The 17119-nt window shown below is 34.0% G+C and overlaps 1 protein-coding gene across 1 annotated transcript in view; it reads right to left on the bottom strand.

Moving 5' to 3' along the window:
* The window catches only part of AK9 (adenylate kinase 9), a 129695-nt gene that overhangs the window by 71172 nt on the left and 41404 nt on the right, over positions 1 to 17119 (bottom strand). Inside the window, exons 16-19 of the mRNA XM_051996726.1 lie at positions 9110 to 9208; positions 8023 to 8168; positions 1599 to 1755; positions 251 to 365 (exon numbers count right to left, since the gene is read on the bottom strand). Of these exons, the coding sequence (XP_051852686.1) occupies positions 251 to 365; positions 1599 to 1755; positions 8023 to 8168; positions 9110 to 9208 (517 nt within the window). The remainder of the gene's footprint in view (positions 1 to 250; positions 366 to 1598; positions 1756 to 8022; positions 8169 to 9109; positions 9209 to 17119) is intronic.

Consider the following 17119-nt stretch of genomic DNA (forward strand, 5'->3'; position numbering starts at 1 on the left):
GTGAAAGAAATAATTGTGATGCTAACTGATAATATAGCCACAATTTCCACCTTAAAGATGTGAAAAGTACTTAGAAAAGTAATGGTTTTAAAAAAAATTAATTAGGATTTGTGTTAACTAGTACAAAGTTATTTTGTATTATAAAAATCTCAGCAACATCACCTGAATAGTTATAATACATTTTAAAATATTTATTCAATATTTTTCTAAATATTAAATAGGCTTATTAATATATTATACCAGAATTTACCTTTCAGATCGTTGAAGTAAATTAACATCATCTGCTTCTTTTTTTTTCCTTTCTATTATTTTAGCAATAATATCCTCTTTATTCTCTAGAAACAGCCTATTAAGTAGAAAATTTCCTGTAATATAATTAAAAAATAATTTTACATTGTTTTTTACAACCATTAAAATATTGATTACACTTAAAAAACTGAAAGTACAAGTTGTTGATTGGGAATAACTGGGAACCTCTAATCTCTTATAAGTTACACATTTTATTATGATATTGATCTATATTTTATTACTTCAACTAAAACATTATATTTTGATTAAGAATTTAGGATTCTAGATTTAGACATAGAAGGCATTTTTTCTTCTGAAAAATTTTCTTTAAATATGTTTCACTCAAAATATATTTTTACATTACAAAGAGAAAACATTTAAGTTGGCTTGCATTTTAAGTCTTCCTTTTTGAACTAAAAAAGGGACAACACCAGATAGCTTCTGTCTTGGGCATTATATTTCTCATTCAGATATTACAGCAGATATTAATATTAGATCATCTCTCATCCATTTAGAAATGCTCTTCACATGCTCCCTGGTTGAAACATAATTGCAGGGGCTACTTAGAGAACTAAACCCATCTCCAGTATTTTTTTTTTTTTATACCAAAAATATTATACACAAAGGGTGATAAAAGGTGCATATCTTTTGACTCAGCAATACTACTACTAAATCTAAAGGACCCATTTGTGCAAAAAATATGTATAGCAGCTTTTTGTGGTAGAAAAGAATTAGAAATTAAGAGAATGCTCATCAACTAGGGAATGGCTAAACAATTTGTAATAAATAATTGTGATGGAATACTATTGTGCTATGAGAAATGATGAGCAGGATGTCATAGAAAAATCTGGGAAGACTTATATAAAGTGATGCAAGGTATAGTAAATAAAACCAGGAAAACATTATATACAGTAAGAACAATCTTAAAACAAAGATCAGTTGTGAAAAACTTAGCTACTCTGATCAAGACAATGATCTGAGACAATTCCAAAGGATCCATGATAAAAAGTGCTATCTACCTCCAGAGAAAGAACTAATACATAGAAGTATTCATAACATGATATTTAAACATACATGTATGTATATATGTATATGCATGCATGCATGCATACATACATACATACCTATATATTGATGTCAAATGATGGCCTTCTCTACTATGGGGCAGGAAAGGAAGAAGGAAGAAAGTTTGGAACTTAAAATGCAACAAAAAAAAATTAAAATTAAAAATGAATGTCAAAAAGTATTATCACACAATAGTGATGTACAATGGGGAATTTCATTTCATTTTGAAATGAATATTTACCAACCTTGATTTTCTAAATCTCCTAATACAACGATGGTATCAGGAAGAATTCCTTTATTGTTTATGGCTATCCAGAACTCTCGGCTCACAGGAGTATTATCCATCACCCAACCTCCATACTTTGGTGCACCAGGAAATCGATTTTGGTTTTCCTCAGCAAGCTGCAGCAAAGTTATAAATCTGTATTACAATCATGACTTGAGAAAGGAGAAATAACATGGAATGTCACCAGCTACTATCTTTGAGGCTCTAGAGCTTTTTCACTCTTCGTGTGTGTGTCATAGCAGTCTGATATGAAGCCCTTCTCAAAATAATGTTTTTAAGTGAATAAAATAAAATGCAAGGAGTTTGTGATAATGTATTTATCAAAAAATTTTTTCAAACCAAATTGTTGAACCCCAGAATAAGAACTCCTGATTTAAATAAAGTGTACAGGACCTGTTTGGTGTTGGGAACACCATGCACCATCAGGAAAGGAGAAGGGAAATAAATTGAGGACTATATATGAATTCAAGGGAGAAGTCCTCAGATTATACATGCATTCAGCCTCCCTGCTTTGTAAATAAAGAATAGGAAACATAAAGCTTAATTCAGCAATAACAGCAAATACCAAAATCAAAATATATAGTTTGGGGATATATGTATAGCATGGGGATGGGGAAGTGAAGAAGAAAGGGAGAAAGCTAAAAAGCAGAGAAGTAAAAAGGAGGAAGAAGAAAGAAAATGAAACAGAATAGGTGAAAGAGATCTACAAATTTTCCTTTTTTTTCTATCAGTTTCCTAAAGGCTTGCCACCTGGCTAAGTAGTTTGATTGCTTAGCTGCCTTCCTTATCTGTCTTTTATATCAGAGTGGTTTTATTTGGTTTTGAAATCAAGTTAAGTTTTTGATTAGAAATTGAGGCTTTAAACTTATACAGTGTGAATGCCTTATTCAGTGGGAATTTGTAGAGATAATATATGTAAAGTTTTTTGTAAACCTTAAATTGCTACCAAAATATGAGTCATTATTATTTTTAAAAGACAACTGTATAAAGAAAGATACACTTTATTTCATTGCTACTCTAATGGACCCTAAAACTTGGCCCCTTGTTTATCTCTGTGTGACAATGAACTGGTTAAAGGAGAGCCAATGGATAGCTCTTTATCACTAGGAGCAGAAAATAATTTCATGTTCATGCTCTATCAATAATGAGATAACTCAAGGCAAGAAGGCTTCTAAAAACTAGGTCATGTGACAGAAAACTGATGGGGCTTATTGGGAAGCATTCATTTTCCTTGCTTCAGTTTGATGTGGGGGTACAGTCTTTAGAAATGTTGGAGTAATAATTCTCAGGCTACCTGCCCTTGGGAATGATGTAGTCTCTTTGGGAATATAACTATTGGGAGTAATGTAGCATAGTCTTGGAGAATGTGTGTAAAAGAAAGGGAATTGGGACTGATATTTTTATTCCACTAAACTATCCTTGAGGAATATCTGGTTTGTCATCCAAAAGTCTGGGCTGCTATTTCACGCCTGGGCTCAAACAATGAGTGCTTCTTAATTTCATGAAAGAAGAAAGGCGGTTGTTGTTAGTTCCCATTAGCAAAATTCTCACTAATCATGTGAATCCCAGTCCCATTATGTCATTTACCCAGCTATGTCCTTCGTTCTGTACTTTTCAAATCCCTATAAATTTACCTGTTTGTCCCCTGCTCTTTGTTATCTTCCTTTCTTGGAATTTAGCCCACTTTAATTAGCATTATAGTTATAATAAAAATCTGCCTCTTGACTTGCAGATTATCTAAATTTACAAATTCTTTTGGGACACCTGTGGGATTGTGTCACTGTTTCAGAATACCAATATTCTGGGGACCCCCTGAAACACAAAAAGTTCATTTTCTAGGAACTCCAAAGAAATTTTAAAACCACCCAAAATGACTGCAAATTGGATATAAGGAAGGGGAACATAAGGGCAGGAGGGGAAAGGGTAGTGTGGAATTGAGAAATGTACTCTCAAATAATTCTAAGAAAATTAAAGACATTATTTTGATAAGACACTGTCCTCCAAATTATTTTGTCCTTATTTATCTGCATTAATATTGTATCCCCTCCAATCAAATGTAAGTTCTTTATGGGCAGAGACTATATTTAGGATATTTACTTCTTCCTCTGTTAGTTTGGGCAAGCTGTATTTTTGGAGGTATTTTTCTATTTCATTTAAGTTGTCGAATTTATTGTCATAAAGTTGGGCAAAGTAACTCCTAATTATTGCTCTAATTTCCTCTTCGTTAGTGGTGAGTTCTCCCTTTTCATTTTTAAGACTAACAATTTGATTTTCCTCTTTCCTTTTTTTTATCAGATTTACTAAGGGTTTGTCTATTTTGTTGGTTTTTTCATAGAACCAACTCTTAGTTTTATTAATCAATTCAATAGTTTTTTTACTTTCAATTTTATTAATCTCACCTTTTACTTTTAGAATTTCAAGTTTAGTGTTTGACTGGGGGTTTTTAATTTGTTCCTTTTCTAGCATTTTTAATTGCAAACCCAATTCATTGACCTTCTCTTTCTCTATTTTATACAAATAGGCCTCTAGAGATATGAAATTTCTCCTTATTACCGCTTTGGCTGCATCCCATACATTTTGGTATGATGTCTCATTATTATCGTTTTCTTGGGTGAAGTTATTAATTATGTCTATGATTTGCTGTTTCACCCAATCATTCTTTAGTATGAGATTATTTAGTTTCCAATTATTTTTTGGTCTACTTCCCCCTGCTTTTTTGTTGAATGTAATTTTCATTGCATCGTGGTCTGAAAAGGATGCATTTACTATTTCTGCCTTACTACATTTGAGTTTGAGGTTTTTATGTCCTAATATATGGTCAATTTTTGTATAGGTTCCATGAACTGCTGAAAAGAAAGTGTATTCCTTTCTGTCTCCATTACATTTTCTCCAGAGATCTATCATATCTAACTTTTCTAGTATTCTATTTACCTCTTTGACTTCTTTCTTATTTATTTTGTGGTTTGATTTATCTAATTCTGAGAGTGCAAGGTTAAGATCTCCCACTATTATAGTTTTACTGTCTATTTCTTCTTGCAGCTCTCTTAGTTTCTCTTTTAAGAATTTAGATGCTACCCCACTTGGTGCATATATGTTTAATATAGATAGTGCTTCATTATCCATGCTACCCTTTAGCGGGCAGAGACTATATTTAATTTGTCTTTATATCCGCACATACTATGTACTTAATAAATGCTTACTTGGTTAAACTGAATATAACCTTAGAATGCTACAAGTTAGCTTCTCCTAACATAGCGCTGTGGATGACACCAGATTTCTCAAGAGAGTACAAGCTAACAGATTTTTAGCCTTATAGTTAAAGATTTATCTTAAATTCCCATACCTTAATTAATTTATTTAATGAGCCAACAAACATTTTAAATAATTCAAATAGATTTATTATAGTTATCCACCATTTGACAAGATAACTTTCATGGAAATTTCAGTACTCAGATTTCAATTCATTTCAATATAACCCTTAAACATCTACTGTGTGTAGAATAATGGGATAGTTAGCTAGGAACAATGATTTATTTCATGCATGCATTCATTCATTCATAAACAATGTGAAAAATATAAATCTTAGACTTCACATTTATTTAAAGATAAGAGTCCCTGCACTGAACATAGGCTGCCCTAAAAGTATTTTATAAAGAACTCACATAGGGCAAGCACTCTGCCCAGAAAAAGCAATACAGGGACACGCTCAAGGTCTCTCGAGAACCTTGGAAGTGATTGTGTGACATGGGAGATGCTGGCACAGAACTGTCCAGCATGGCATGCCCTCATCAGAAAATGCAAAATTGAAGTAGCTCAAAAGAAATGTGAAATGTGCAAATTGAAAGAATCTACCCCAAATGTTCACATGGACTGTGCTTGGTAGAATATTCTGAGCTCATATTGATCTCATCAGTCATAACTGACTAACAGTGATGTCATTTTGGTCTTCTTTGCCCTGAAAGAGTTGTTAGTCCTAATGTTTCATATTTTTATTGTTGTTCAGTCATGTCTGACTCTTCATGTCCCCATTTGAGACTTTTTTTTTTTGAGTAAAGATATTGGAGTGATTTCCCATTTCTTCCTCCAATTCATTTTACAGATAAGGAAACTGAGGCAAACAGATTTAAGTGACTTATTCAGGATTACAGGGTCACTGTGAGCTAATTAGCTAGCTAATGAGGCTACATTTGAACTCATAAAGATGAATCTTCCTGCCTACTTCACCAATTGTCCTATCATAATTAGAGAAATCCCGCAGGGATATAGGGTCCAGATGAAATACAACAGACATATACTGATGTATATATTATACTAATGTGAACTGCACATTATTAATTTTGAGGTCTTTTTTTATCTATTAGGAAGGGCTGTTACTGGTTACCATTGGATAATTTTAAATAATAACAACTTATTCTCTTTAGGGAGACTTGTTTGTTTATGGCTCAATTTCTCAAACTGTAGTTTGCAGTCCTAAAGTGGGTCTTGTAACTGAATGTAAAATTATGATTTATTATCAGTAAATGCTTTTATATGTCTATATACTTGGGGTTTACATAAAAATTTCTTGGGAAAAAAGGGGTTTGACTGGAAAAAGTTGAAGATTTTTAGAATAAGGGTAATATCCAGGAGAAGCCTTTAAGATTCAATAAAGGTAATTATATTGCCTGGGCTCCCTGGAAAGTTGGATAATGAATAATACGTTGTATACATGAGATGAAATACTTATAAAGTGTTTGGCACAATCTCTTGTTTCTTGGCCAGGAATTCTACCTTAAACTTCTGATAATTCTCAATAAGAAGCTCCCCTCATCCTGCAGATTCTTAGCAAGGCCTCTCCTAATTTACCTGCCACAAAAGCTACCTATTTTGATTGGTTATAGGTGTTAAGAGGATAATTTTTGAAAGCTAATTCTCAGTGACTAAGGAAGACCAATATCTGATGTTACTACTCTTTAAAGATAGGCTGTGGGAAGGTGTTGGTGTTGAATTGCAATATGAATTGGTCAGTTTTGTTGGGCTTATTGTTTGCAATGTCTGGAATTGGTCTCTAAACAACTGAAATTAAGCACATCAAAATTACAAAAAGGGACTGGTTTACGTGTGCCAGTGAAACCTTTTATGCCCAGGTTACTCAACCTAGGTCACAGGTTCTTAACCTGGGATTTATGAAGTCTTCTCTATTCTTTTTTTTCTTCCTTCCCTTTTTTCCCCTTCCCTTTTTTTCTTTCATTTTTTACATTTTGGTAACTGAATTTCAATATAACTGATTTCCTGTGTAATTTATCTTATGCATTTAAAAACATTATTCTGAGTAGAGGACCATAGGGCTTCACCAGACTGCCCAAAGTAGTCATGACATCAAAATGGTTTAAGCATCCTTGATCCAGTTTAATGGAACAAAGTCAGTCTTTCTCTGTATCTGTCTTTGTCTCTCTTTGTCTCTCTCTCTCACTGCCAGTTAGACTCAATCATGTTAAGTATTGAAAAGGCAAATAATTTAAGTTATTAAATTTCTATTACATAATTTGATAGCTAAGATATTCTGATCTATGGTTGTTCTCTGTAAAATACTATGATGATTAACTCCCATTGATTTATCTTTCTAGATTATAAAGCAATCAACTTTTAACTGAGTCAAACTGAAGACATACTTTAGATTCATATTTTATAAAAATATTTTAAATGTATTCTGGAAGCAGCTAATTATTTCAGTGAATAAAGTGTCAGAGCTGGAGTCAGGATGATTTGACTTCAAATCCAGTCTCAGACACTTAGCAGCTCTGAGACCCTAAAAAAGTCACTTAATAACCTCTATCTGCCTTAATTTCATCTGTAAAATAGGGATCAAATGAGGTATTTGTATTTTTATTCAAGTTTTTTATTTTCAAAATATTTGCAAAGATAGTTTTCAATATTCACACTTGCAAAATCTTGTGTTCCAATTTTTTTCCCTCTTTTTCCCCTACCCCCTTCCCTATTCAGCAAGTAATCTAATTTATGTTAAACATGTGCAATTCTTCTACATGTATTTCCACAAATATCTTGCTGCACAAGAAAAATCAGACCAAAAAAGAAAAAAATGGGAAAGAAAATAAAATGCAAGCAAACAACAACAAAAAGGGTGAAAATACTATGTTGTGATCCACACCCAGTTCCCACTGTCCTTTCTCTGGGTACAGATGGCTCTCTCCATCACAAGACCATTGAAACTGGCCTGAATCATCTCATCAAATGAGATATTTGTAAAGCATTTAGTACAGTACCTAGCACACGATAAACATTCTACAAATGTTAGCTCTCGTTTTTATTATTACTATATTATTGTTATAATTATAAATATTATACTGTTATGTCTGTTAAAATGTATGATCTATAGTACTTACATTTTTATAGAGTTGGTCCAAAATATCAGCTTGTTGGTCATAATGAAGTTCAATTGAAACTTCATTGGCAAGCAGCAAGGCTTCTTCAACCATTTCCTGGACATCTGGATGGTCTTCAGTTACCACTATGTCTGAAGATTCCGCTTCTTTAAAATATGAAGTATGATTTTTAAAAAAGTTCATTAAATATCACTATCACTGAATGACCATTTCAGTTAGATAAATGGTCAATCTGGCAATAAAAACAGGTCATCAAATACCCAATCCTCAAAAGAATCATCACTTTGGGGACTGCCTTCACATCTCCATAACGTGGGGCCAGAGAGAGTAAGGAAAAAAGTGGGAAGGAATATCACTAAGATCAAATTGCTGATGAAGGGTAATTATCCTTGCTGTTATCACTCAACAACTTCCATTCGACTTTCTTTCTCAAGAAATGGTTTCAAAGTCTTTTTTTTTTTTCCATCTCAACTTTGCCTTCATACTTCATCTTCTCAAACACCTTTGCTATCAAGTTCACTGATCTCAATTGCTATGATTTCCATTTTCATTCCACCAGTCCCACACATAGGATGTGATAGTGGTCACACCCTTCATCTCACCATCATCCATAACTATTTTTCCTTCATGATCTCTAACTCTGAAATTCTTCTATTTGATCACAGGCTCCTATCCTCCTTTCTCACCTGCTAAATCAGTTCCTTTTATCTATTCTGACCCTTTCTGTTCTCTCAGTCATCATCGCTGCTGTGGTCCCATTTCCCTCCCTTCACAATCTAGTTGTAGGCAAGTTTGCTTCAGTTTCCTGAATTGTAAAATGGGAATTCTAATAGCATCTCTACCTCAAAGGATTGTTGTGAAGATCAAATGAGATAATTATTAGTAAAACATTTAGCATAGTGCTTGGTACATAGTAGGTGCTTAATAAATATTTATCACCTCCTTTCCTCCTTCCCTCCCTCTTAAATTACATATGAATAATACTTTTTAAAAACACATTTCAGTTCTCCCTCCCCTATCTCTAATTCTATGAAGAATTGTTTTGTTTAAATCTAAAGAAATAAAAATACCAAAAATATCAATTTACCATCTTTAATATCTTGAACTGCTGCTCTTTCCGGTTCTGTTTTGAAGCCACTGTCATCCACAAATTCACGTGCTTCTTTGAAACTACCAGATGAAGTAACTATAATAAGTAATATTATAAGTATGTATAATAAGTATAAAGTAACACATAAAAATAGTATAATAAGATGTTAATTTTTTAAAAGATATAGAAACATCAAATTCACTTAATCTTTTCATGAATGGTGGACTCAGGATATATTTGCTTAAAATGCTAGGGTTTGTTCAATAGTCCAATAAAAATCCTGGGCTTCTGAATGAGCTTGAGATATAATAACATATATATATATATATATGATTATAAAGTTGTAAGAATTTACCATCAGAATATAGAAATGTGTTCTGCATAATTGCACATCTATAAATGATTTCATATTTCTTGCTTTCTCAGTGGGTGGGGAGAGATGAGAAAGAGGGAGGGGGAGAATAAAAAATAAAAATAAATTAATGTTAAAATTAAATAACAAATGGGGGGGTTGAAGTCAGAAGATCTAGTCCAACTCTTTCTTTCATTTTACATATGAGGAATCTAGGATCCAAAGCCACAAATATAGTAAAAATAAAATCAGGATTCATAGTTCAATTCTTCTGATACTATATTTAATGCTTTCCCCCTCACATTAGTTAGTAGCTATTCTATGCTTCTGAGGACCATCTTCAGTTGTCTTGATCTGTATCTTGCCACTGGACCCAGATGGCTCTGGAGGGGAAAGTGAGGCAGGTGACCTTTGCCCAGCCTCCCTCACTTAAATCCAAGTCACCTGCATCATCCAAGGCATCACCTCCTTGAAGCAGTGGTCCTCTTTCGCAATGAAGGACAAACAACAACTTCTATGAATAGAGCTGCCCCACTGGGGATGTAACTACAAATGGTCAGTTGAGCAATACAGTTTTTCCTTTCATTTCCTCCCCTTCTTCCTTCCTTCCTTCCTTCCTCCCTCACTCCCTCCCTCCTTTCCTTCCTTCCTTCCTTCCTTCCTTCCTTCCTTCCTCTCTCCCTCCCTCCGGCCTTCCCTTCCTTCCCTCCCCTTTTCTTTCTTTTTTTTTTCTTTCCCTTCTTTCTGTGCACATAGGACTTCATATTCTTACCTGCAGGTGCTCTGCTCAAAGGAATATAAATTTTTTTATTCTGAGTCACTGAAACCTCCCAAGATATCTTGGTTTTGTTAGATTTCTTTCTTAAGGACTGTCTTAAATCCAAATCACCCTGGCTCTTGCTGATTGGCCAACAAAATGTCCCAGGCCAAACCAAGTATTCATTGTTTTGGTGCTGACTGACTCAGAGTATTGACTCAGTTACCCAGAGTAACAATTGTTTCTGTTTTAGCCAGAAACCCTGAGAGTCTTCTGCTTCCAGAAAGATGTTTTTTGGATTAGGTAAAAGAAGTCAATCTGCCTCATTTCTTATCAATCCTTAATGATTGATTGTGTGTTGTCTCAGTCAAACTGAGACCTATTAAAGACCTTAGCTTAAAAAGGCCAAGTTCTCCCACTGCATCCAAGGCTATCTCCACTGGTCCTGATCTACATCTTGCTATTGGACCAAGACAGGTCATGACTTTGCACAGTCCTTCCCTTACTTAAATCTAATTTATTTTCATGTCATCTATCACCTCCTTGATGTCTTGATTCTCTTTAAGAAGAAAGGACAAACAACTACTATTACTACTATATTTGGGGGTATGTGGAACAAAAAAAATTATTAAAAATTTAACCCACAATTATAGGTGAGTACAATCCCTTTCTTATATAATTTTCTTCTATTCTTGATATCTTGATTCATGTATTCCTAGAAGTGTTTTTTAGAAATGTAATGGTCAAAGTTGGAGAACAAGGGGAGCAATAAAATACAAATTAAATCTCTTGAGAGATACAGGTCAGAATAAGGAATTTGTGCATCCTGTGCAGTTTTGAAGACCTTAGAATAAGTGGTCTGATAATCTGGCAATAGTTTAGTTCTGTGAAGGAAGTAGAGAAACTGTTCCAGCCTAAGAAAAAAAAAGTGTCCTGAGTTATCTGGCTGTCCTAATGTGAATCTTGAGCAGGTGGATCTTTGACTTAGTGTTCTCCCTCCTAAGTCACCCCTTGGCCATTTTATGGTGGAAAACAAAAGCCTTTCCCAATCCCCCTTAATTCTTGTACCTTCCCTCTGCTGATTATATCCCATTTATACTGTCTGTAGCTTGTTCATACCTAGTTGTTTACATATTGTCTCCCCCATTGTTTTCTACTTTTCTGTAAATTCCCAGTGTTTACCATAGATCTCAGTATGTAGAAGACACTTCCTAAATGTTTATTGGCTGATAGATTTTTTCAACTTTTTTTTTTGGAGATATTTTTACATTGAGATATAGTGGTTGAAAAACATTGTTTGGTTTTCATGCTTTCTCCAATTTTTGTAGTAGTAGTAGTAGTTGTTGTTGTTGTTGAGGCAATTGAGGTTAAGTGACTTGCCCAAGGTCACACAGCTAGGAGGTATTAAGTGTCTGAGGTCAAATTTGAATTCAGGTCCTCCAGACTTCAGGGCTGGTGCCCTATCCATTGTGCCACCTAGCTGCCCTGCTTTCTCCAGTTCAACAGTGAAAGTGTATCTCTTTCAGTCTGATCTGATTGTCTCTCAACTGACTTTCAGGACACTATGCAAAATCATAATTTCTAAGACAGACTCTAAGAAGAAGAGATATTATAATCATATTATGACCACATTAACAACCAAAAACAATGAAAATCATGTAATTATTCCAATAAATGCAGAAATTTTTTTTGACAAAATACAACACCCATTCTTATTAAAAAGTCTAGAAAGATTAACATTAAGTGGAACTTTCTTTAAAATGATAAGTAGTATTGACCTAAACCTAGAGAAAACATTATTTGTAATGGTGATATGCTAGAATTCTTTTCAATAAAATCAGGGACAAAGCAAGAATATCCCTTATTGCTATTACTATTCAGTTTTGGACTAAAATGTCAGCTATTTCAATAAGATAAGAAAAAGAAAATGAAGGAATGAGCACAGACAATGTGGAAATAAAACTATCTTTTTTTTTTTTTTTTGTAGATAATATGATGGATTACTTGGAGAACCCTAGAGAATCAACTAAACAAAACTAATTCACATATCAGCAGCATTTCTATATAGGACCCATACAAAATATCAGCTTTTCTGTATAGTACAAACAAAATCCAGCAGGAAGAGCTACAAAGAGAAATTTCATTTAAAATAATCAGAGAAAATATGAAATAATTAGGAGTCTACCTGCCGAGATGCATACAGGAACTATATGAACAAAAATTACAAAATATTCTTCACATAAATAGACAGATCTAAGTACCTAGAGAAATATTAATTGTTCCTGCATAGATTCACTCAATGTAATAAAAATGACAGTACTACCTAAATGAATTTATTTATTCAGTACCACAGCTATCAAACTACCAAAGAATTACTTGATAGAACTAGAAAAAAATAATATAAAAATTCATTTGTAGGAACAAAAGGTCAAGAATATCAAGAAAATTAATGAAAAAATGAGAAGGAATAGCAAATAGCAATACCATATTTCAAGCTATACTACAAAGCCATAATCATTAAAAAATTCATCCCAGATAAGAAATAGGCTGATCAGTGGAACATTGTCCTAGTGCAATTAATCGTAGCCTAGTGTTTGATAAACCACAAGATTCCAGCTATTAGTGTAGGAGCAGAAGTAACAGATTTTGTCAAATCTGTTGAGAATACTGGAAAGTAACCTGGAAGAAACCCAGGTGTGGAGCAACATCTCACACTACATATCAATATAAGCTCAAAACCAGGATTTAAACACTCATCCTGCTATGCCATGTATATTGAATGATAATTAAGAAACATCAAAACTTTGATATTTTCTCTGATTAACCTGGGGAAGACTGTAAACATAATACATTTCCAAGTAACATTAAAATTATTAGTTCACAGCATAGAGAAAATTTCAACATCTTTAGAGACCTTAAAAATATGCAATCAAATTACAAATGAAGATAACATTAAAATTATTTGACATTTATTTGTACCAGAGTATGAGTGCCCATAGGACAGGGGTAGTCAGAAAAAGCCAGCACTAGTCAAATATGTTGGGATGATTTCCAAAAAATAAAAAAAAGAAGGCATAAAAAAGAGGGATACAGTAGAAAAAGGTTAAAAGAAGAGAGAGAATGGAGAAAATTTTCTCAAATAAAAGAACTATGCAGGAAAATGTTATAATGGAGGGAAAAATGAGGGAATGTGGCAAGCATTGCTTGAATCTCATATCAAAATTGATCCAAAGAGGGAAAAATACATACACACATAAATACACACACACATAAATATATACATATACACAATTGAATATAAAAATATTACCCAACAGGGAAATAGGAGAGGAAGGAGATAAGAGAAGTTGAGGAAAATGACAAAAGGAAGGATGGATTAAGGGAGCAGTGGTCAGAAGCAAAACAGAGTTTTGAGGAGGAATATTACAGAAAAAGAGAGAGAATAAACAGGAAAAAATGGGGATGGAGAGAAATACAAAGTAATCATAACTGTGAATGTAAATGGGGTGACCTCACTTGTAAAGCTGAAATAGAGAGCAGAATGAATTAGAAAACAAACTCCAACAATAAGTTGTTTATAAGACATCTGAAACAGATAGATTAATTAAAACAGAATTAAAACAAAGGGCTGGAGCAGAATCTTTGCTTTAGCTGAAGTAACAAAGTCAGATAATTAGGGAAACGACATTATGCTAAAAGATACCATAGACAATGAACTAGTATCAAAATTTTTTACAGCAAGTTTATCTGATAAAGTCCTTGTTTTAAAAATCTATATACTGAGTATAAACCTAGGTCAAATTTAGAAAAAAGAAGAGTGTGTGGAATAGAGAGATAAAGTGAAGAACTTACAGGAATATGTGAATTCTTTCTGTATTTTATTTTCATTATTTCTGTGTTTCCCCTATGACCTGTATAATATGTGCAGATCCATATTTACTTCAGCCTTGGCTAGCTATAAACATACTTACTTAACCTGAGCTGATAACATTTATCAGTATTTGACATTTATCAATATTTAGTCTATTAGCTTGACCACTGTTTGCTTAATTATCTGAAGCCTGAAGGCCTGATTTTCTGTTTCCTAGAAATCAGTTGATTTCAGGGAAACAGGAAACCCTCCATTCCACTCTCCCCAGACAGCAACAACCAATTAGCTGTCTACCCCTCCTTCTCAATGCTCTCCTATTTGTGATGTAATCTCTTTTATAAAAGCTGTGTGTCTTTACTACTTCTTTAGCCCTCCTACCATGAGCTTTCTCTTTCCCTTATCTTGTGATGGGATGGCTCATCCTCCAAAGGAATAAACAACCTTTCTGCTTTCTACTTCGAGTGATCTCTGAGTACTCATTTTGGGTAAGGGTCTTCTACATCCCTCACAGCTGGGGGCTCTCCGGGATGGGGTTTTTGGGGGAGAGGGCTGTGTACACCCCAGACAGGGACAGCGCCCATGGAGTATTTTCCTCCATGTTCTCTGGCTCTGAGTAAGCAGCCTCCCTCCCTTAGACAACAATCTGAGTCAGAGGTACTCAGTGGAAAGCAGAATTGAAGATTGAATGAAGTAGAATACTGATGGCCAGCATTGAAGTCTGAAAGAAATTTACATGCGTAAACTTAGGTAAAGCTCTCGGGAGTCTGGGGGTCTATTGGCTGGATCAAGGGAGACCCTGAGGGAGTGGCCCTCCTAAATTTGTTTTTGTGTTGGGACTGCTTTTCCTGAGGAAGCTCTCGGGTGGCTGTGGGGCATGAGGGTAAAAAAGGGTTTCCACCTACACCTGGATTAGGTCCAAGGTGGTAAAATGAGATAGAGGCAGTCCAAGAGTTTGGGAAGTTCATCCCAGTCTTGAATTCCCCTAAGGAATTCAAGACTGGGATGAACTTCCCAGATATAAAAGGGAAGAAAACTGGGAGGATGTTCCCAGGACTATTTGGGTACATCAGACTTAAATCTGTATATACAAGGTGAAAATAAGAGTTCTGCATATGTCTGTGTGTGTGTATGTCTGTTTTGTTCTGTGTTCTGTGTTAAAAGTTAGTAAGCTTGTAGAGATAAGAATTCAGCCTCTGTGTTACAGTCTTAGAAAAATATCAGGCTGAATTGTTGGAATTTCAATTCATTCAGAGCAGTAATTCTTTCAAAGTGGCTCAGAATGTATTGGTCTTAGATCATGGTAAGGTAATTTGGGAGCTAATTTTGGGCTTCTCAAGATTAGAATAGTGCAAGAAGGGGAAAAATAAAAACAGATTGAAAGTTTGGAAAGTTTTGAGAAAATAGAAGAGCAGTGTGCTATCACTCCTGTAAGCAAGAAGCCTGTTATCAGAACTCAGGCTTGTGGAATCATGCCAAAGGAAAAAAAAATCTCAAGGTAAAGCAAGGATTGGTGCTTAACTCTTTCCTGGCTTACTAAAGAAAAGAAGTTTGAATGGAATATCTAGGTAGATTTTAGGAAATTTCACAAACTAAAGTACTGGTTAATTTTAAAATAACTTTAATTGGTATGTGTGTTAAGATTGGAAACTTAAGATTGGAAATAAGAAATTGCAGATATTGGAAGGGAGGAATAAAAATAGAGTAAGAGAGGCAAATAGCTGAACACAGAGGCTCTCTGACTTATTGGACCTGAAAAACTAGGTATACTTCAAAAAAGAAAAAAAAAATTATCCCAGGAGAAGAGAGAAAAATCATTATTAGCAAGTTTGCTTTCATGGAATTAGAGAACAGAAAGTTTAAGAAGGCTAAACTTGGTAATTGTTTGTTTGCAACATTTGATTAATAGTTTTGGGAACATACTATATTTTAAAGAGATATAATAATTTTGAAATTGGGGGAAATAATTTTACTGTTGCCTTGCACATGTTAGATTTATTCTGAGTATAAAAATTTAAGAATTGTCTGAATATTGTGGCATTTACAACTGAAGAGAAAAACTTTTTTTTTTGGCTTTATTATTTGGTTGGACTTCAAATTAAAATATAGGTTATTAAACAAAATGCCAGTAGCTCACATTAGGGGAGGTCGTGTTTGTATCTCCCTACTTAAATGGTATGTTGCTTTCTAGAAGTATTGGGTAATTTGTAATCTATATTATAAGTTTTATGAAATTTGGTTTAAAGTTAATTGTGAATCTTGAATTTTAAAGTTTAAAAAAAGGTGATTTAAAGACAAGGGACAAGAGAGATTGATTTGAAAAAGCAATTAATAGTTTAAATGGAGCATCTAGTCAGAAGGGTAATTGGTATGGGAGTGTTTAAAGTATGTTGGAGAAGGTTTGAGCAAGTAGGCATTGAGAGGAGAGAGAGACAGATAGGACAGGAGAATGAAGGTGATTTAAGAAGGATTGATTAATAGGAGCAAATTATTTTAAGAAGAAATCAGTGGGAAAAAGAAGGAACTGGTTGGAAAGGGTAGTCACAGAGAGACGGCTGTGAGATGGGATATGTCTTTGCATCCTCCGGAGGTTTAATAAACAACCTTTCTGTTTTCTACTTTGACTAATCTCTGAGTAGTCATTTTGGGTAAGGGCCTTCTGCATCCCACACAAGAGTCATTCCTCAATTGATAAATGTTCAAATGATAGTAACAGTCAATTGTCAGAAGACGAAATCAAAGCTATCTTTAATCATACAAAAAATGAACTAACTTACTATTGACTAGAGAAAGGCAAATTGCCACTTCATACTTCAAAAATGATAAATGCTGGAGTAAATGAGAGGAAAATAGGTACTTTCATGAGTAGAGAAGTGAACTAGTCCAATCATTCTCAAATAATCTGGATCAAAGCCCAAAGGGCTATAAAACTATGCATACTCTTTGACCCAGCAATACAACTATTGGGTCTGGATCCTAAAGAGATTAAATAAAAAGGAAAAGGATCTATATGTATAAAAATATTTATAG

Source organism: Antechinus flavipes, chromosome 4 (genome assembly GCF_016432865.1).
Source record: "Antechinus flavipes isolate AdamAnt ecotype Samford, QLD, Australia chromosome 4, AdamAnt_v2, whole genome shotgun sequence".
Lineage (NCBI taxonomy): Eukaryota > Metazoa > Chordata > Mammalia > Dasyuromorphia > Dasyuridae > Antechinus > Antechinus flavipes.